Raw genomic sequence first — 21,770 nt, forward strand, 5'->3', positions numbered from 1 at the left:
CTGTCAGCACAGAGCCCGACGCGGGGCTCGAACTCACAGACCGCGAGATCATGACCTGAGCCGAAGTCAGACGTTTAACCGACTGAGCCACCCAGGCGCCCCAAAACTTTCTTCATATCAGCAATAAGACTCTTTTGCTTTCTTATAATTCTTGTGTTTATCAGAATAGCACTTTTGATTTCCTTCAAGGACTTTTCCTTTGCATTCATAGCATGGTTGTTTGGTGCAAGAGGCCTAGCTTTTGGCTTATCTCGGCTTTTGACATGCCTTCCTTACTGAGCTTAAGCATTTCTAGCTTTTGATTTAACATGAGAGATGGGACTCTTCCTTTTACTGGAACACTTAGAGGCCATTATAGGGCTATTAATCGGCCTAATTTCAATATTAAGTCTCAGGGAATAGGGAAGCTTGAGGAAAGGGAGACCAGAGTACGGCCAGTAGGTGGAGCAGTCAGAATACACACATTTATCAATTAAGTTCACCATCGTATATAAGGGTGTGGTTCATGGTGACCCAAAACATTTACAATAGTAACACAAAGATCACTGATCATAGAGCATCATAACAAATATAATAATAAATAAAAAGTTTGAAATATTTTAAGAATCACCAAAATGTGATACAGAACACAAAGTGAGTAAATGCTGTTGGAAAAATGGTGCCAGTGACGTGCTGGGCACAGGGTTGCCACAAACCTTCAATTTGTAAAAAAACAAGATCTGAAAACCTCAATAAAGTGAAGCACAGTAAAATAAGGTATGCCCGCATATGCCAATCTCCTATGTACATAGATACAAAAGTCTTAAATAACCTATTAACAAAACAGAAGCATCCCAACACAAAGGTTTGTCAAGGCAGACTCACATAAATCTCTTGGGTTCTATGATCTACTCAACAGCAAACTTACTAATGATTCAAAGGATACAGGCAATTATAAGGTACATATAAAACATATTCCCTTGGGGAAATGTGATCCTTTCAAATGCAGCTACTCGTAAAAATGTCTAAAGATGCATTCTGATTTTGTGGCTTAAAATGTGGAGTGTGTTCTTTTCATTGAAATAGTTGACACACAATGTTACATTAGTTTTGGGTATACAACACAATGATTGAATAAGTCTCTCTATATATTATGTTATGCTCACCACAAGGAGAGCCACCATCTACCAACCACACAACACTATTACAGCACCACTGATTATATTCCCTATTCTGTACCACCTTTCATCTCTATGACTTATTCATCCCATAACTGGAAGTTAGACCTCCCACTCCGTCCATCATTCCCCCTTTTTGCTTATCCCCTACTCCCTCCCCTTTGGCAACCACCAGTTAGTTTGTTCTCTGTGTTTATGGATCTGTTTCTGCTTTTTGTTTGTTCATTTGTTTTGTTTTTTAGAATCCACATATAAGTGAAATCATATGGTATTTATCTTCTCTACTTCATGTAGCATAATACCCTCTGGGTCCATCCATGTTGTTGAAATGGCAAGATCTCATTTTTTATGACTGCATAATACTCCATTATGTATGTATACTGCATCTTCTTTATCCATTCATCTATCATCGATGGACACTCAGGCTGCTTCCATATCTTAGCTACTGTAAATTATGCTGCGGTAAACACAGGGGAGCATATATCTTCTGAAATTAGTGTTTTCATTTCCTCCGAGTGTAAGGTATGTTTTGAGCAAAGTTATATGAACACATTGCTTCAAAGAAGGAGACTTTTTGGTTATGGGGCATCCTTATCTTATATCCCACTAATTATACAACTCCAGCCAGCCATGTCTCCCACATGTATATATATCTATACATAGATACATACATAGATATGTGTATATATCTATAAATTCCAGGATTATTTACAATAAGCAACCCTGATTTATATCTAGCAGTTATATTCTGCCAGAAATTTTCATTGACAAGGACTCTGTATTGCCTTTTGGCTAACAAATATCCTTAGTGTGTTTATCAGGAGGTTGGGTTATTATTAAGTTTTGATCGAGGTCATTCATTCCTCCCTGAGAATCCCTGGGTAGAAGAGGAATAGGTTATAGGCTTAATGTTAACCCTTTCCTTCTGGGTTTACTCTAAGTATACTAAAACTGAAACTCCAAGCCCTACAGAATCTCCCTTGCTAATAGAAGTAGTCTCTCCTCCCAAGTCCGGTTTGAAGACACAACCAAGGTAGTTACCTGCCAAGAGGATGCCAACTCTTCTCATTCCCCACTTCCATCACTTCTCATCTCCTACAGACTGATAACTGGAATTAGATCCCAGAGTCCAAAGGCTCTGTTAATTTACATTGACCAAAACCCCTATAGAATATTTATGGCACTGAATCCTAAGGGTGCTAGACATTTTAGATGAGGCTAAACTGATTGATAGGAGTGCACTTACCAGAGATTCTGAATTGAATACACTAGAATCCAGGTATTACACATCTCAAAGTGGTTCTAACTGTTTGGTTACCTGAAACCTTGGCTCATTAGTGGCCTATGCTTAATGAAATTGGGGTGCCAGCAGTTTCTTGCTGTAATATAGGAAGAAAAACCCAAAGATTTATTGAGAAAAGTTTGCTGGAATGCTATCACCTATGATCAGGTAACCCATTTCCCATATTTTATGGGAGGTCTCAGAGGACAGTGAAAAATACACTAATGAGGAAAGTGTCAGTATCCTTCAAAAGTACTATAGTGGCTAAATCTCTATGCCTGAATAAAGGTGAAAGATACTGCCAATGAAACTGGTTTCCTGATTTCCAAGGCAATAATGAGATCCTGCTGTGACAGAGGTCAAGTAGCAGCACTAACTGCCAGAAGCAAGGTAAGCCTGATTTCTAAAATAGGCACAAGCCTGGAATGGCAATCAGAATGGTTTACTCACAAGGATTCTTTTTTTAAAAAATTGAGTATAGCTGATACACAATATTAGTTTCAGGTGTACAACTTAGTGATTCAACAATTCTATTTTATGCTGGGCGTACCACAAGTGTAACTACCATCTGTCACCATGCAACACTATTAGAATACCACTATATTCCCCACGCTGTACCTTTTATTCCTGTGACTCATTCATTCCATAAATGGAAGCCTGTGTCTCCTGCTCCCCTTCACCCATTTTGCCAAACTTCCCACTCCCCTCCCCTAAAACCGTCAGTTTGTTCTTTGCATTTATTGGACTGACTTTGTGTCTATTCATTTGTTTTCTTTTTTAGATTTCACAGGATTCTTGGTAGTGACTAACTGATCATGGCATCCCAAATCCAAAACCGTTGGTGATCTCAATAAGGCCTATTTTCTCACTTCTCAACCTACATACTTTCCCCATAAGATCCTATGACTTCAATTTCGATCTTTTCTAGTAACTCTTAAATTTACATTTCCAGTTCATACTTCTCGTTTGAGTAAGAGGAAATTTAAGGGGATGACTCAGAGTTTGGTATGTTCCTAGGTTTAAGGAAAAACAATGAATGGTATCAAACCATGCCTGAAAAGACTATAAAAAAGCAAGAGGCTGTGGCTGGAGCTGCTCAAGCCCGTGGCAGAACAAAATGAGGGAGGCTAGTTGGAAATGAGCCATGTCCACAGATGTTGGGGCAAAGATGCTACTTTTCTGTAGACCAGATATGATCCTCTGAGAGACATCATTCAGAAGTCAATTTTAAAGGGCTCCAAACTAAGGGAGGGTCAAAAAGACCTCAAGAGAGAAATTTCTGGGGATATTTCTGCACCAAGAAAGGTGCAGTCAAGTTCTCTGAAAATACACACAGGAAAAGCCGGTGGCATAAATAGCCAACAACTGTGCATTTACCTGGTCCTGACAGCATCAACTCCAGATGACCCTCTTGCCCATCCTTGTGCAACCACGTTCTTTTATCCTATCTCCTCTTTCCCTGGGCCCTATTCTGGTGAAAGAGAGGTAAAAGGACCATCACACTCTCACTATCACTGCAGGCTTCCATGCCTGGGTCAGGCCCAAAGAAGGAGAGGAAAAGTCTTATAATGTTGAAGTTTGGGTTATTACAATGAACAGAAATTTTTAATGACTGAAATAAGAATGTTTTTGCAACTTACTACAGGACTGAGAAAGTACTGGAGCTTGCCTAAGACATTTTTGGGATGGGAAGAGCAGAGTCACAGAGTGAGTTTAACAAGAAGTGGTGAGAAAACAAAGTTTGAGTTCAGTTCCTTCAGTAAATCAGTTACATGTTAGAAATTGAATTCTTTCAATTAAAACAGTGTAAATAGATCAGTTCTTTCTAACAGGAACGATGAAAGAAAAGGTGACTCTAATTCATGCTGAGTGCCTAAGAGGCACATTCAATCCTGGCCCAAAGTCTCCTACGAAGGTTCAGTGTCCTACCTTATGACACCAGTGCAGGTATAGTTCATACCCTTCCCAAACCAACAAAAATGCAAGTACCTGGAAAAGCAAAGAAGAAAAAGGAGGTTATTTTGAAATCAAGTTGCTGTCCAAAGCACTGTTCTGTAGTTCAAAATTCCTTTCAGAGTCTAGGATTACATTCACTTCTTGCTATACCTGCACTTGTCAGCCTCTGGTACTTTGTCATGCTGCCCCTCTGCCTGAAAAGCTCTCCCTCCCCATGCCACTGATGCTTCAAAGGCAATTCAAACGTCACCTTCTATTTGCAATTTTCACCAGAAACCCCGAAAATTATTATTGTCTCTGGTATTTCATAACAATCACCACACTGATATCCTTCCTGAGTTCCTACCAATTTATTTTCCCTATGGTAAGCTGTATTCCTGGTATGACTTAGACCCACTTGTGACAAAAGAGAGGACAAGGGCCAGCCCTTCCGTTGGTTATTTAAAAGCTCTTTCTTGGGGTGCCTGGGTGGTTCAATCAATTAAGCATCCGACTCTTGGTTTCAGCTCAGGTCATGATCTCATGGTTCATGTGATTGAGCCCTCATACAGTACAGAGCCTGCCTGGCATTCTCTCTCTCTCCCTCTGTCTCTGCCCCTCCCCCACGCATGCACTCACTTGCTCTTCTCTCTCTCAAAATAAAAAAAAAAAAGAAAAACAAAAAATTTAAAAATAGAAAAACTTTTTCTTGAGAAACCAGTGCCATTGTTACAACTGTTAACCACTATTGTTAACCCTTGGTATTTATTCAATAAATCTCGATTAGATTTGATTGTAAATCTAGCCAGTCACCAAGTCAGTATGGAGATGCAAACAAAATCAGAACCCTCAGATACTTAGGATATTAACAAGAGTTGGACTTTATAAAGCTCTTAACCTTTTTATAAAAATAATTTTATGTATCTTATTTCATTTGTTCTTTATCCAGCCCCATAAAATGTCATTTTATTAAATATTATCATTCTCATTTGAAAGAAAAGAAATTGAGGCTCAAAGGGTATACAACTTGACCAAGGTTACAAAGTAACCTAACGACAGAAATAGAACTCAGGTTTTCCTCTTTGTTCATTGTTGTTGCTACTGCTTATATCCAAAAGGAGGGCAGAATAGAAAGTTTGTTGTAATATATTGCTTTATTAGACACTAGAACTCATTCCCACCTTCGAAGCTAATGATACCATTCATTTCATGTTCACTGTGTATAAAAGCAATACAATTCAGTGGCCAGAGTTTGGCTCAGAGCACATTTTTCACCTGCATTTTCCCCATTAAAAAGAAAAGTTTCTATCCAACCTCTCTGCCTACAGCCACCCTCCACACCACAACTTCCAGGATGGTTTTCCTAAAATAGAAATCTGACTTATGCCAAATGGCTTAGTCTTACTTTCCAGACCTTCCAAAATCTGTCACAAGCTTATCTATCCTTTGAGCCTGGTTCCCAATTATTCTTCATTATGTTCTACATTCTAACAGAACTGACCTTTCCCTCTGATCTAGTCACACTCCATATTTTTGTCTTGCCAACTTTGTCTTGATGTTCCCACAGCCTGGAATGTTCTTCCCTGATCCCCATATACACATGTCCAAATCCAACATCGCATCAGTGACACCTCTTACAAGAAGTCTTACTTAATCTTCTTGGCTGCAAGTTGCCTCTTCCTTTTCAGAACCCATGCAGAACTTTTTTTAGGCCTAATGACAAATATAATGCTCTGCCTGTGTTAGCTACTTTTGTCTGTGACTTAGTTGCCCTACTAGAGTCTAAACTCATTAAGACATTACTATAACTTTACATCTCATACCAATCTCTTTGAAGTGTCCTACATGCAAATGGAAACTGCATATATTTTGTTGATCACTGTATACTCAGCACTTATCATTCATATAATGATTAACAAATTTGCTGAAAAATGCAAATGGCAATGCATTTGGGGGGTTGGGCTTTTCTATATCAGAAAGGAAATCAGGGCGCCTGGGTGGCTCCGTGGTCGCCACAGGATACCGACTTTGGCTCAGGTCATGATCTCACAGTCCGAAGTCTGTGGATTTGGGCCCCACATCAGGCTCTATGCTGATGGCTTGGAGTCTGGACCCTGCTTCAGATTCTGTGTCTCCCTTTCTCTGCCCCTCCCCCACTCGCTCGTGCTTTCTCTCTCTCTCTCTCTCAAAATAATAAACATTTAAAAAATTAAGGAAAGGGAATTTTCAAATCAGAGAAAGATATGTATGTCCTATGTGTAAGTGCACACTGGAAAACTCCCATTACCTGAAAGCTATCCTCCCATAAGCTTTCCACTTCTACAGACTTTTCTCTTACTTGGCCTGAATTTCTCATACCATACTACACCACTATGTCAGCAACAGAGATGGTCAATATTGCCAAAACACTTGCTAAAATGTACTCAGCCCCTGGACTAGAGGAATAGCATTTGGTATTTTTGTGTGTTTCAATTTTTTTTTTTTAATTCCAGTTGGTTAACATACAGTGAAATACTGGTTTCAGGAGAATTCCGTGATTCATCACTTATATATAACACCCAGTGCTTATCGTAACAAGCACCCTCCTTAATGCTCATTACCTATCTAGCCCATCTCCCACCCCCATCCCTCCATCAACCCTCAGTTTATTCTCTATCTGTAAGAGTCTCTTAAGGTTTGTTTCCCTCTTTTTCTCCACACCCCATATGTTCATTGGTTTTATTTCTTAAATTCCACATATGCATGAAATCATATGGCATTTGTCTTTCCCGGACTTATTTTGCTTAGCATAATACATTCAAGCTACAACCACAACATTGCAAATTGCAAGATTTCATTCTTTTTGATGGCTGAGTAATATTCCATTGTAAATACACACACACACACACACACACACACACACACACACACACACCACATCTTTATCCCCTCATCAGTCAACGGACATTTGGGTTCTCTCCACAGTTTGGCTAATATTGATAACGCAGCTATAAACATCGAGGTGCATGTACCTATTCAAATCTGATTTTTATATCCTTTGGGAAAATACCCAATAGTGCAATTGCTGGATCTTAGGAATATTAGGGTAGTTCTATTTTTCACTTTTTGAGGAACCTTCATATTGTTCTCCAGGGTGGCTATACCACTTTGCAATCCTACCAACAGTGCAAGAGCGTTCTCCTTTCTCTACATTCTTGCCAATACCTATTGTTTCTTGTGTTGTTAATTTTAGCAACTCTGACAGGTATGAGGTAGTATCTCACCATGGTTTTTGCTTTGTATTTTCCTGATGATGAGTGATGTTGAGCATCTTTTTATGTGTCTGTCAGACACCTGGATATCTTGTTTGGACAAGTGTCTATTCATGTCTCCTGCATATTTCTTAACTGAATTATTTGCATTTTGGGTGTTATCTTTGATAATTTCTTTATATGATTTGGATACTAACCCTTTATCAGATATGGCATTTGCAAATATCTTCTCCCATTCCATAGGCTGCCTGTTAGTTTTGTTGATGGTTTCCTTCACTGTGCAGAAGCTTTGTATCTTGATGAGGTCCCAAAAGTTCATTTTTGCTTTTGTTTCCTTTGCCCTAACATGTCTAGTAAGAAGCTGCTCTGGCTGAGGTCAAGAGGTTGTTGCCTGTGTCCTCCTCTTGGATTCTGATGGTTTCCTGTCTCACATTTAGGTCTTTCATCCATTTTGACTTTATTTTTGTGTATGGTGTAAGAAAGAGGTCCAGTTTCATTCTTCTGCATGTTGCTGTCCAGTTTTCCCAACACCATTTGCTGAAGAAACTGTCTTTTTTCCATTGGATATTCTTTCCTGCTTTGTTGAAGATGAGTTGACCATAGAGTTGTGGGTCCATTTCCGAATTTCCTATTTTGTTCCATTGATATGTGTCTGTTTTTGTGCCAAGTACCATACTGTCTTGATGACTACAGCTTTATAATATAGTTTGAAATCCAGAATCATGGAGCCACCAGTTTGTTTTTTTGTTTTCAGGATTGCTTTGCTATTCAGGGTCTTTTGTGGTTCCATACAAATTTTAGGATTGTCCCACCTCTGTGAAAAATGCTGGTGGTATTTTGGGTTTTTTTGTTGTTTTTTTTTTGTTTTTTAAATTTTTTTTACGTTTATTTATTTTTGAGACAGAGACAGAGCATGAACGGGGGAGGGGCAGAGAGAGAGGCAGACACAGAATCGGAAGCAGGCTCCAGGCTCTGAGCCATCAGCCCAGAGCCCGACGCGGGGCTCGAACTCACGGACCGTGAGATCGTGACCTGAGCTGAAGTCGGACGCTCAACCGACTGAGCCACTCAGGCGCCCCTGGTGGTGGTATTTTGATAAGGATTGCATTAAATGTGTAGATTGCTTTGGGTAGTATAGAAATTTTAACAATGTTTGTTCTTCCAATTCATGAGCATGGAATGCTTTTCCATTTCTCTGTGTCCTCTTCAATTCCTTTTATAAGTATTCTACAGATTTCAGTGTGTGACTCAAAGCCATTATTTCCTTGTTGGTTTTCTGCTTAGATGATCTGTCCATTGCTGGAAGTGGGATGTCAAAGTCCCCTACTATTATTATATTATCACTGAACTTCTTTATGTTTGTTAGTAACTCATGCATATTTTTAAGTGCTTTCAAGTTGGGGGCATAAATATTTACAATTGTTAGATCTTGATGGACAGACCCCTTAATTATGACATAATGCCTTTCATCTCCTGTTACCATCTTTGTTTTCAAATCTAGTTTGTCTGATATAAGTATGGCTATTCTGGCTTTCTTTTGATGTCCATTAGCATGATAGATGGTTCTCCATCCCCTCACTTTCAATGTGCAGGTGTCTTTAGGTCTAAAATGAGTACCCTGTAGGCAGCATATAGATTGATCTTGTTTTCTTTATCCATTCTAATACCCTATGTCTTTTGATTAGAACATTTAGTTCATTTAAATTAAGGGTGATTATTGAATAATATGAATTTAGTGCCATTGTGTTACCTTTAAAGTTGGTGTTTCTAGTGTTTTCTCTATCTCTTTGTAGTCTTTGCTGCTTTTGGTCTTTTATTCCCCCCACTCAAAGAATCTCTCTGAATATTTCTTGCAGAGCTGGTTGAGTGGTCATGACCTCCTTTAGTTTTTGTTTATCTAGGAAACTCTTTATCTTTCCTTCTATTCTGAATGACAGCCTTGCTGTATAAAGTATTGTTGGCTGCATATTCTTCCCATTCAGCACATTGAATATATGCTGCCATTCTCTTCTGGCTGCCATGTTTCTGTAGACAGATCTGTTGTGAACTCAATCTGTCTTCCCTTATAGGTTAAGGGTTTTTCCTCCCTTTCTGTTTTCAGGATTCTTTGTCTATGTATTTTGTGAATTTGACTATGATATGTCTTGGTGATGGTCAGGTTTTGTTGAATTTAATGGGAATTCTCCATGCCTCTTGGTTTTTGATGTCTGTGTCCTTCCCCGGATTACAGAAATATTCAGCTATAATTTGTTCGGATAAACCTTCTGCCCGTTTTTCTCTCTCTTCATCTTCTGGTACTCCTATTTTACGAATGTTAGTCCCTTTTTATAAGTTGCTAAGTTCCCTAAGTCTATCTTTGTGATTCATTACTTTTGTCTCCCTCTTCTTTTCAGCTTCATTATTTTCCATAATTTATCTTCTGTATCACTAATTTGTTCCTCCTCTGCATCCATCTTCACTGTCATGGCATCCATTCAAGTCTGCATTTCAGTTATAGCATGTTTAATTTCAGCCTGACTAGATTTTAGCTCTTTATCTCTGCAATAAGAGATTCTGTATAGTCTTCTATGTTTTTTTCCAGCCCAGCTAGAATCCTTATAATTGTTCTAAATTCTAGTCCTGACATCTTACTTACATCTGTATTGATTAAATCTCTGGTTGTCATTTTTTCCTGTTCTTTCTTTTGGGGTGAATTCCTCTGTCTTGTCATTTTGGGGAAAACAAGAAAAAATAATAAAATAAAAATTTTTAAATAATAATGAAGCTAGATCCTAGGTGTGTTTTGGTTTGTTTGCTAAGAGAAGCTTGATGGGGCACCTGGGTGTCTCAGCAGTTGAGTGTCTGACTCTTGATTTCAGCTTGGGTCATGACACCAGGGTTGTGGGATTGAGCCCATGTCACTGAGCATGGAGCCTGCTTGAGATATTCTCTCTCTCTCTCTCTCTCTCTCTCTCTCTCTCTCTCCCACTTTTCCCCATTCACATGTACTCTCTCAGAAAAAACAAAGTTTAAATAATTCTTAAGATATTTAAAGAGAAGCTTGATAGAAAAAAGAGATTAAAATTAAAAATAAAAAAAATAATAAAATAAAATAAAATAAAATAAAATAAAATAAAATAAAATAAAATAAAATTTGCTCTTTCCTTACCTAAGGGAAAAAAAGCACAAAAGCAAAACAAACAAAAAACCCAAAGGAAGCTAGATCCTGCTTCCCCTATAGCTGAAGTTTTGCAGCACTCTATGATCATTAGACTTAGTGCATGGAAGGGGTTTGTGCTGTTCTTCTGGGGGAAGGGCCCTCTGCTCTGATTCTCAGGTGGATTTGCCCTAATAGAGATGTGTTTGGAGGGCCCAGGGGGGTGGGGCTTAGTTTAATGGCTCCATTCTCCACTTGGTGGTGCTGTTTAGCCCACTGAGGTCAATCAGTCCCAGCTAGGGGTGAAAATAGCTTCACCCTGCTCTCTAGTCTCTGGAGTAGGAAGTTCCCACCCTCACAGAGGCACAATAAATCATCTGTAATCCCACCTTCCATCAGAACCCTGCCTTTCACCGTCTGTGTCCATGCTATCTACCTACTAGGTGGTGCTGCTCTCCTGGGTTCTATCTCAGACTGTGTTTCAAAACCCCACACTTCAGAGACCCCCATGGCTCAGACCCACTCTGATCCTCTGGGGGATGGTCTTGCTGTGCCATGGCCAGTGCTGGCTTGTCCCAGGAAATAGTCACATGACCACACAGTTGTAGTGGCTCAGAGCTTATGATAAATCACAACACAGCCAGTTCCAAGGTTTTCTGTCCTCAGCCAGTGTTTTTGTTCCTATACTAGTGATAGGGCAGCTCTATGGCACTTGTCCAGTCTTTTGCCCATGGATAGGCTGAGTTGCCTCTACCAAATGCACTCCAAGCATGGGAACTGCTTCTTCCCATGTGATCCAGGGGATCCTTAGACCTCGTTTGCCCAAACCTGAGGCTCTACCCTGCTTCCTCGCCAGAGCACCACCAGGCACTGAGCTCTGAAACTTCAGACTCTGCGCTCCACTATTTATAAAAAAACTGGTGGTATTGAAACCTTCGCCTTTCCCCCCATCAATGGTTTTGGGGAACAGTTTTCTTGTACAGTTCTCTGTGAGTATTTTCACTTTTTTTCTTCACTGTTAGTTCACCTCTCTCCAATCGGGATCTCTCCCTACCACAGCACCCTCAGCTCTTTTCTCCCACACATCAACTCTCTGCAGTTATCTTCCATGGGTCATTTTTTCTGTTTTTAGACTTGCAGCTTAGCTCTCTAAGACTTCTGATTGGTTTTTTAGGTGTTCAGAATGATTTGATATTTATCTAGCTGATTGGGGGAGGAGGCAAGCTTAGAGTCACCCTACTCCTCTGCCATCTTAACCGTCCTCTTGAGGACTAGCATTTGCACAATAGGACAGGTTTGACAAACTACCTAATTTGTAAGGCCAAGGAAGACTGGTTCTCAGGAGATTAAATATGAAATGAGATAGCTCAACATGTAAAGGTACAGCTAATGTGAATCTGTTGAGTGTTTAAAATAACAACACTGAATGAACCATAAAATAGGCCATGAAATAAGACTAGAAAAAGGATGGTCTACCACCCTTTCAAAGGGAAGATTTTAAGACAGATCCTCCAGTAGAACAAGCTTTTTTTTCCTCCATCCATCCCTTGTGCCTAAGATTCAAATAGCTAATATAAACTCCAACTCTGCTAATACAAGAGTAATCTTGGGTTCTGAAGACTCCTGGCACCAATTGGATACCATCCTAGACAGGAGCACCTCATGAGGCTACTTGGGAAGAGAGTAGGGGAAACGTGAAACATTACTCACCAACAGCAATGAAACACTACTCACCACCAGCAATGAAGAGTAGGCAGTCAGGATCCCAAATAAACTCAGCAAAACAATGGACCAAAAGAACCAGTATCCTGTACCTAGAAAAATGACCCTGCAAAAATGTGTTTCAATCCTTAACATATAGCAGAAATAAGTAGTGTCTGTGTCAAGGGTAGGGAATAAGACTGGACTAGATGAGGCTTAGGAAAATGGAAGGAGGTAAGAGAAGAAATCTGAGAATAGATCTGTGAAGAGCTCTGGAGATATTTAGTTGAAAGTTTTAACTTTATCCTATAGGCAACTGGGTACTTTAGTGGGGTTCTGTATAAGTGGTATGATTTTTTTTTAATTATTTAGAATATATACTCAAAACTTATGCCCTCTTTAAAAAAATCAATATAATAATACAGAAATTCTGCAATGTCAAAAGAGAAAAAGCCATCCATAAGTTTACCACCTTAATAAAATTAATGTTTTCTGGGGCGCCTGGGTGGCTCAGTGAGTTGAGCGACCGACTTAAGCTTAGGTCATGATCTCACGGTTTGTGAGTTCAAGCCCCGCGTTGGGCTCTGTGCTGACAGCTCAGAGCCTGGAGCCTGCTTCTGATTCTGTGTCTCCCTCTCTCTCTTCCCCTCCCCCACTCATGCTCTGTCTCTGTCTCAGAAATAAACATTAAAAATAAATAAATAAATAACAAAATTAATGTTTTCCATTTTGGCATGGTCCCTGCCCATTTGCATGTATGTTTTCATATATAGCTGCAATCACAGCCACCATATTAACTGCTCTATGCTAGAGCTAAGATATTTGGGCCCTTTAAAAACAGTTCGAACGTATTCTGTTCCTTAAGTATGTTATGAGAGAAAGCTGCTAATAATATGCTAAGAGAAACAGTGTTATTCTGGTCTACGTATTATATGTCAAATAATTTGAACTCATTTCCAGATAACAGGAATTACTTTCTCTTCATATAAAACCTGGAGAAATTATAACTTAATAATATAAAATTTAGATTAGTGAACATAGAACCACATTAAAAACAATAAGGGAAATTCTCTTTCCTCACAGGCTTTAAGACACATCAAGAACAAAGAAACAGGCAATCAGCCATCCTAGTGAGAGCTATCCCAAATCAAGACACTGGGAATAGTATTCTGTAGAATATGAACTCACAACTAGAAATCCGAAAGCATCAAATAATGTCAGCAAATGAATTCAATAAAGCTAACAAATAAAAAACTTGCACTTAAGAAAATATAATGGCACAATCAGAAAATAATCACAAAATAAATATATTTAAGATGTTTAGAGAAATAAAGGAAGGACTAACATGCATGTAACAAGAATATAATGCTTTGGGGTTTTCAAAAAAGATTTTAAGTAATCTCTACACCCAAAATGGGGCTTGAACTTACAACTCCAAGATCAAGAGTCACATGTTCTACTGACTGAGCCAGCCAGGTACCCCAAGAATATGATGTTTCAATATGAGCACAGGGATAATAAAAAAAAAAACAAAACAAAGTTCTTGGGGAAAAAATGAAAGATAGACTTAGTATCAGTCTAGATACAGCCAAAGGATTACTCAAACAGCTTAACCAAGAAGCGACACCAACTTTGCTTTCAAGTGAGAATGGAAAGTTAAGGTTTGCCATTTAATGGTGCCTCTACCTTTTCTAATCATTTCCCTGGCTACATTAGATTTTTTCTTTTTTTTTTTTTTTTTTACTTCCTTTCAACCTTATTTTGTATATTCGATCACACATAAATATTATTAGTTCAATTCATCTGCTGTGAACTTCAGGCAAAGGAAGAGCTGTGGTTTTATTTCTCTCTCTCCCTTTTCTACCTCTTCCTGTCCCATTAATCTGTACTCATTCTTAGTGATGGTGTGTGCATGTGGTGGGGGGAGATAACAAAATGGAGTGAGAAGAATGAAAAGGAGTTAGCTTAAGTGACTGCCTACACATCAGTGGAACTTAAAAAAGGAAGTCTTTCTTGGTCATCACTCCTTTAATCTGCAAATATACAGTTGCTGGGAATATACAGTAGGCTCACTCCATATGGATTGTCCAATGCAGGCTTCTTCTGACTTAGTATTTTCAAGCAGTTTTCTCCCCGCTCTGGGCCATTTGCTTTATATCCCCTTAGCAGCATAATCACATCCCCCTTTTAGATGGAAGCCTTCTCATTCAATACAGAAAGACTTTTTAGGGCAGACTAGTCAATGCAGCCTCCTCACTTAAATCCACATTTGCTGCACCAAAGCTTAAAGAGACCTTCCAGGACCCCTTCTCTGCTTTCCCATAGCTGCAAGATGCAGCTTTCTTGTACCTTCCCCAAATACATTTCCTACATACCACAATGCTTTATATTAGTCCCACCAATTTATTGTCAGCTGACAGTAATTCTGAGGGGGAAAAAAAGACACATTGTGGTGAGGCATTAGAAACTTTCACATAACATAAGGAATGGGGAGACATGTCTAACCCCACAACACACATGGGGGGAAAAGGGAAGTGATAGTCACCCCATCAAAAATTCTGCTCTAAAAGGGAATAACAACTAAAAAAGCTGGATGATATGTTCTTTAGAATCTAAATGAAGGCATGAGGGAGCCAATAAGCAGTGACGAACTATGGAACCAAGATCCAAGTAAGAGAGGAAAATCCACAATACATAACTTGTCATTTGGGTGATTTTTCTCTAGAAGAAGTGGCTGAGATAGAGATATCTTGCAGGGCTAGGAGGACAAAAATATGGGGAGGGTAATCTGCTAGACACTATACACTTTGATTTAGGACCTTCTAGGGCTAAATCTTAGGAGTAAGCACAAACCAAAAATAGACTGCTTCTGGGGGACTGAATCATAGCTTTGAACAATTTAAGTATGTAATATTGAATTAAGGTGAACAGGATTTGCTAATACACCTAGGTATTTGTCAGAGTAACTGAGAGGACATAATGTAATTCAAGGTCTCAAATTACCTATACAACTTATTATATACAATACTGCGCTCAAGCAAAACAATCAGTCATGCTAGGATAGGAGACCACATTAGTGAATGCCTAAAGAGATGACAACATAAAAAGATCTCTGGCATATCTAGGTAAGAAAGGTATTATACACAGACTTCTAAATAAATATCCGTAAAATGTTTAGACTGTGACAAAATTAAGAATTTCAGTATAGAACTATTTAAAAGGAGACCAATTTAAAAAAATAAAAGAATTTGTCAAACAAAGAATAGGTCAGAAAAAAATATCAAGAATGAAACAGACACACGAACAAATATACAAAAAATAAAGAAAAGTAAGACACTTGGGGATAAAGAAAGGAGGTCTAATATACATAAAATTGAAGTTCCAAACGTAGAGGTGATAAAAAATTGAGTGAAAACATATGAAAAGAGAGTGGCTGAGAACTTTTCCAAAATGATTAAAATATTTTATTGGTCTGGGATCAGTCAGTAAAGGCTTTATTATAGGGATCAGACCTTATGCTGTTATAGAAGCCACTAGAGAAGGCTATATAAGTCTGTTACATCTGCTCTGATATTGGCCCTAAAGCTGCTAGAACTCAGGCCAGCAGTCGGGAAGGAAAACTGAACCTGACATATGAGAGAACTAAACTCTATAATGAGCAACTGGAACCCACAAGAACAAACTGAAACACATGAGGATAAACTGAAACCCATGTGGACACATACAATGGAACCTGTGTCTGTCTTTCACTGGGTCAAGCATTTAGCTAAGCTAGTCCAGGATACTGCTGCCTCAACATCCATTTTGTTTGGCCAAGTGGGCTGCAAGGAAGTTAAACTGACATTAGCCCCCTCAGAGAAACACATGCCCTATACAGCATCCCAGAGCCACAAGCAAATATAAATTCCTGATAGGACTCCCCCAACAGCCCTTGGGATCAGATTTCCTCTGCTCCCTGGCACCTGTATGCCTTATGTGCCCCTTAGATATGACTCTCATGGGGCTTACCAAACTCCTGCTCTTTTAGTTTGAATTGACCAATCTGGTCCTAGCCCAGTAACCACTCCATCCAAGGACACTAATAAAGGCATGTGCCTAAGTCATGCCTTCTGTCTAAACTCTGCCTTGACCTTCCATGTGCCCCCTTGAGGTGTACCATGTACATCCTCTAGTACCTATAAGTAATAAACTTCTCTCTTTTGATTTCTCTTGTGGCCTGTTGTTGAACCACCACTCACTACTGTTGTTGCCTTGACTCATAATCCAGCACCCTGTGCTCCACAGAAAAGAATGTTAATTTAGCAAAGTTATAATACACTGCCTCCAACCTTGATGATAAGAATGACCTGTAGAAAAAGTTGGTGCCTTTGGTCATTGAGCTGCACACTTATATGGCCTAGGACACAGAGAAACTAAAAAAGAGATGGCAGGATTAGGGAGTATGTAGGCCAAGGTACCACCCCATGCCCCAGCATGAAGGCTGCCATAATGCCGGCACACCAATGATCTTCAGATTATAAAACAATGGCTGCTGATTCACTTCCCACATCCAAATTTTATGCAACTTTCTCGTGTACCTAATCCTAACCCAATCCTATACTGGCAATAGAATTCTTAGAAATGTAGTTTCAGTTTAGCAGTCCCAGATAATATAAGATCACAGCCCACTCATGGTCAACTTGGAATCCATACACACCTCTACTAACTACCCTTATTTTCTAATATGATGCAATGATCTCTCATAGAACCAAAATACACCAATCCTCTCTCCAAGAGAGGTTAGAGTTCTCACCACAGGGTGATGGTTATACCTCCAGTTTAAGTACTGATATATATGGTTAACTACTATAAACACACCCTATTATGAAAAAAGAGAAAAATGTGTGTGTATGTATGCACACTTACAATATATATATACATATGTATATATGTATATGTATATGTATATACATATATATGTATATGTATATGTGTGTGTATATGTATATATACATATATAAATATAAGGAGGGAAGGAGAGAGGAGCAAGCAGAATTTTGGCCCCCATGAATTCTGTCCTCTGGTGTCACACCAGTGATGATGTTATATTAGATGGTAAAAGGAACTTTGCAGACATAATTAAGGTTACTAAACAGCTGACTTTAAAACAGGGAGATTAACCTGGATTATCCGGGTAAATTCAGTGTTATCACATGAACTCTTAAAATCAGAAGAGGAGGGCATAAAAAGGAAGTAAGAGAAATGAGAAAGAAGAACTCAGAAATCTGAAGTTTGAGAGAACCTGACACACAGTTCTTAGTTCTGAAGATAGAGAAGGTCACAAGCTAAAGAATTCACTGGCTTTGAGAAGGTGAGAACAACTTCCATCTGACAACCACCAAAGAAAGGGCACTTCATTCCTACAATGAGAAATACATGGATTCTGCCAACACTGAATAAACCAAGAAGTGGATTCTCACCCAGTCTACACATAAATGCTCAAGCCAGCATTTATGCACCTTGCTTTCAGTATTATAGTATTATAGTATAGTATTATTAGCACCTTGATTTCAGTATTATAAGATCCTAAGCAGAGTACCCAGCTGAGTACCTAAGCAAAGTACCTAAGCTGAGCATGACTGACTTATGACCTACAGAACTATAAGACAATAAACAGATATTGTTTTAGGCCACCCAATTTTCAGTAATTTGGTATAGTAACAATGGTAAAACTGCCCATAAAACTTACTTGTGACATTAGAACCTGTGGGAGCACAATCATATATACAACTTCTATTTGATAATGGACAATTTAGTGAGAATTCTGCTTGCTGCTGAGTATGTTTCTTCCAACGATGCATTCCAAAACTAGAGAAATAACCATAGAGTGGGATTGGGATGTGCTAGACCCACTATGGAAATGGACCTCAGCCAGGAGGAGGGGCCAAGATGGCAGAGCTGCATGGAACTTTTTTCTCCCTCTCTTGTCCCTGAAATACAGCTAAATCAACACCAAACCATCTTGCAAATGGTTTGCAAATAGTTTCCAAACCTAGAAAACTGATTTGAGGATTAACGCAACAATCTGCACAACCTGAACCACAGAACTCAGCAGGTATGTGGTGTGGAGAGGTGAACTGGGGTAGACAGAAGCCACAGAGGGTAGAGAGCTGCTTTTGCTTGAGGAGAAAGAACAGAGACGGGGGGAAAGTACAGGAAAAGCACTCCCTCACCACACAAAAGCAGCTGGAGAGAAAGAGTGGACAGAACAAAAAAAGAAAGGAGAAAGGGACTGCAAAGGGCTGAACAAAAAAAGAAAGAAAGGAGGAAGGAGACGGTTTGAATTCCATTAAGATGCTATAAACAGGAGAGCACGGAGCTTGAAACTCTGCAGCTCAATACCTGGCAGAGCTCTGGTGGGAAGAGCTAATCCTCAGGAGCAGTGAAGTCCAAGGGGTCCTCAGGCCACACGGGGAGAGGTAGTTCCCCTGCTGGGAGGACATTTGGTAGAGGCTATGTGGCCTCCCCACAGGCAAAGGTCCCAGCGGACCCCAAACAGCCACATTTGCTGGTGTTGGAACAAGGATGTGAGGGGTGAAGTCTGGTGTCAGATGGGTATTGTGATTTACCATAATCCCTGAAACGCTGCTGCTACACGATCACACGAACTTCTGGGGTGGGCTAGCACCCAGCCGCAGTCTCTGGACATCTGCAGCCCAACAGTCACACAAACATACCAGGGGGCTGGCCAGCACCCAGCCAGTGCTCAGCGAGACCCTCCCCTAGAGGGTCTGAGCAGGTCAAAGCTGCAGGACCCTCAGAAGTGAAGGGTTTGGAAACACAGCCCCATCTTAGATAAAATTCAGAAGGGAGGTGCCAGCTGGCAGGTTGATGGCTTGGTCATGTGCAGCATAGAAGTGGGGAGTGGACGGAAACTCTTGCTGATTGCTGGTCAGCAAGAATACAGAATTCTGATACTAGAGACTAGGTAGCTGGGTGACACCATTTTCTGTTCTTTTTTTAATGCTCGTTTATTTTTGAGAGAGAAAAAGAGAGACAGAGCATGAGCGAGGGAGGGGCAGAGAGACAGGGAGACACAGAATCTGAAGCAGGCTCCAGGCTCTGAGATGGCAGCACAGAGCCCAATGCGGGGCTCAAACCCACAAACTGGGAGATCATAACCTGAGCCAAAGTTGGATGCTTAACCAAATGAGCCACCCAGGCGCCCCTAGGTGATGCCATTTTCACCCCTCCTGCACATGCACATACACGCCTACACATGCCACAACAATCCATGCCAGTAAACTAAGCAGTGACATCTCGGGGAGAATGGAGCCGCTATACCAAGCCCTGTCCAACTGGGCCAATCATGCTAGATGAACACCACAAAATCTCTCTACCTGCTTAGTTTACAGACTATAAAGTGCTTCATAGTTTGACTTCTAGGGGAAAGTGGATGTAATTTCAATTGTATTCATCCTGTTCACTGGTACATCTACTCAATTTTTTTTCTTTTCTCATTCTTGAATACAGAATTTATTTTTATTTTCCATTTCTATAAAAAAGATCTTTCTTTAATTTTTGTACTTTATTTTTTACTTTTTAATAAGTTTTTAAAATTCTATTTTACTGTCATCATTTCATTTTATTCTATTTTATTGTATTGATTTTCTTAAATTTCAAACATTTCCATTTCTTTTTCCTTTTCTTTTCTTTTTATTTCTATTCTGTCAAGCTTCTTTCAAAACCAGGCCAAGACACACCTAGGAATTAGCATCCTTTATTTGATTTTTTGTGTTGTTTTTAATTTCTATTTAAAATTTTTTTATTTTATTAATTCTTTTTCTTCCTTCAAAATGATGAAATGGAGGAATTCACCCAAAAAAAAGAACAGAAAGGAATAACAGCCAGGGACTTAATCAACACAGGTACAAGCAAGATGTCTGAACCAGAATTTAGAATCATGATAATAAGAATACTAGCTGGGGTTCAAAATAGCATAGAATCCCTTTCTGCAGAGAATAAAGAAGTAAAATCTAGTCAGGACAAAATTAAAAATGCTATAATTGAGCTGCCATCTGGAATAGATGCCCTGGCGGCAAGGATGGATGAAGCAGAGTGGTGAATCATCAATACAGAGGACAAACTTATGGAGAATAATGAAGTAGAAAAAAAGAGGGAAACTGAGGCAAAAGAGAATGATATAAGAATTAGAGAACTCAGTGACTCATTAAAAAGGAATAACATCCGAATCATAAGGGGGGTCCAGAAGATGAAGAGAGAGGAAAAGGGGTAGAAGGTTTATGTGAGCAAATCATAGTAGAAAAGTTTCCTAACCTGGGGGAAGACACAGAAATCAAAATCCAGGAAGCACAGAGAACTCCCATTAGTTTCAACAAAAACCAACCATCAACAAGGCATATCATAGACAAATTCACAAAATACTCAGGCAAGGAAAGAATCATGAAAGCATCAAAAGAAAAAGAATCCTTAACCTACAAAGGAAGACAGATCAGGTTTGCAGCAGAACTATCTACAGAAACTTGGCAGGCCAGAATGGAGTGGCAGGATATATCCGATGTGCTGAACTGGAAAAATATACAGTCAAGATCTTTAACCAGCAAGGCTGTCATTCAAAATAGGAGAGATAATAAGTTTTCCAAACAAAAACTAAAGGAGTTCATGACCACTAAACCAGGCCTACAAGAAATTTTGAGGGGGATTCTCTGAGGGGAGAAAAGATGAAAAAAAAAAAAAAAAAAAGACCAAAAGCAACAAAGACCAGAAAGGACCAGAGAACACCACCAGAAACTCCAACTCTACAGGCAACATAAGGTCAAAAAATTTGTATCTGTCAGTACTCGCTTTAAATGTCAATGGATTAAAGATCAATCAAAAGACATAGGGTAAGAGAATGGATAAGAAAACAAGATACATCTATATGCTGTTTATAAGAGACCCACTTTAGACCTAAAGACACCTTCAGATTGAAAGTAAGGGGATGGAAAACCATCTATCATGCTAATAGTCACCAAAAGAAAGCTGGAGTAGCCATACTTATATCAGACAATCTAGATTTTAAAATAAAAACTGTAACAAGAGATGAAGACGGGCATTATATCATAATTAAGGGATCTAGCCACCAAGAAGATCTAATAGTTGTCAACATTTATGCTCCAAATGTGATGACACCCAAATATATAAATCAATTAATCACAAACATACAGAAGCTCACTTCAACACCCCACTTACAGCAATGGACAGATCATCTAAACAGAAAATCAACAAGGAAACAATGGCTTTGAATGACACACTGGACCGGATGGACT

At 39.3% G+C, this 21,770-nt stretch overlaps 1 protein-coding gene across 4 annotated transcripts in view; it reads right to left on the reverse strand.

Annotated features, from left to right (window-relative positions):
• GDPD4 (glycerophosphodiester phosphodiesterase domain containing 4) overlaps nucleotides 1–21,770 on the reverse strand; it is a 175,595-nt gene that overhangs the window by 117,572 nt on the left and 36,253 nt on the right. For all 4 annotated transcript variants that reach the window (XM_078433077.1, XM_078433076.1, XM_060605547.2 and 1 more), the window contains exons 4-5: nucleotides 12,496–12,589; nucleotides 4,369–4,428 (exon numbers count right to left, since the gene is read on the reverse strand). In XM_078433077.1, the coding sequence (XP_078289203.1) occupies nucleotides 4,369–4,428; nucleotides 12,496–12,589 (154 nt within the window). The remainder of the gene's footprint in view (nucleotides 1–4,368; nucleotides 4,429–12,495; nucleotides 12,590–21,770) is intronic.

The sequence above is a fragment of the Panthera onca genome, chromosome D1 (genome assembly GCF_046562875.1).
Source record: "Panthera onca isolate mPanOnc1 chromosome D1, mPanOnc1 haplotype 2, whole genome shotgun sequence".
In the NCBI taxonomy this organism is placed as follows: Eukaryota; Metazoa; Chordata; class Mammalia; order Carnivora; family Felidae; genus Panthera; species Panthera onca.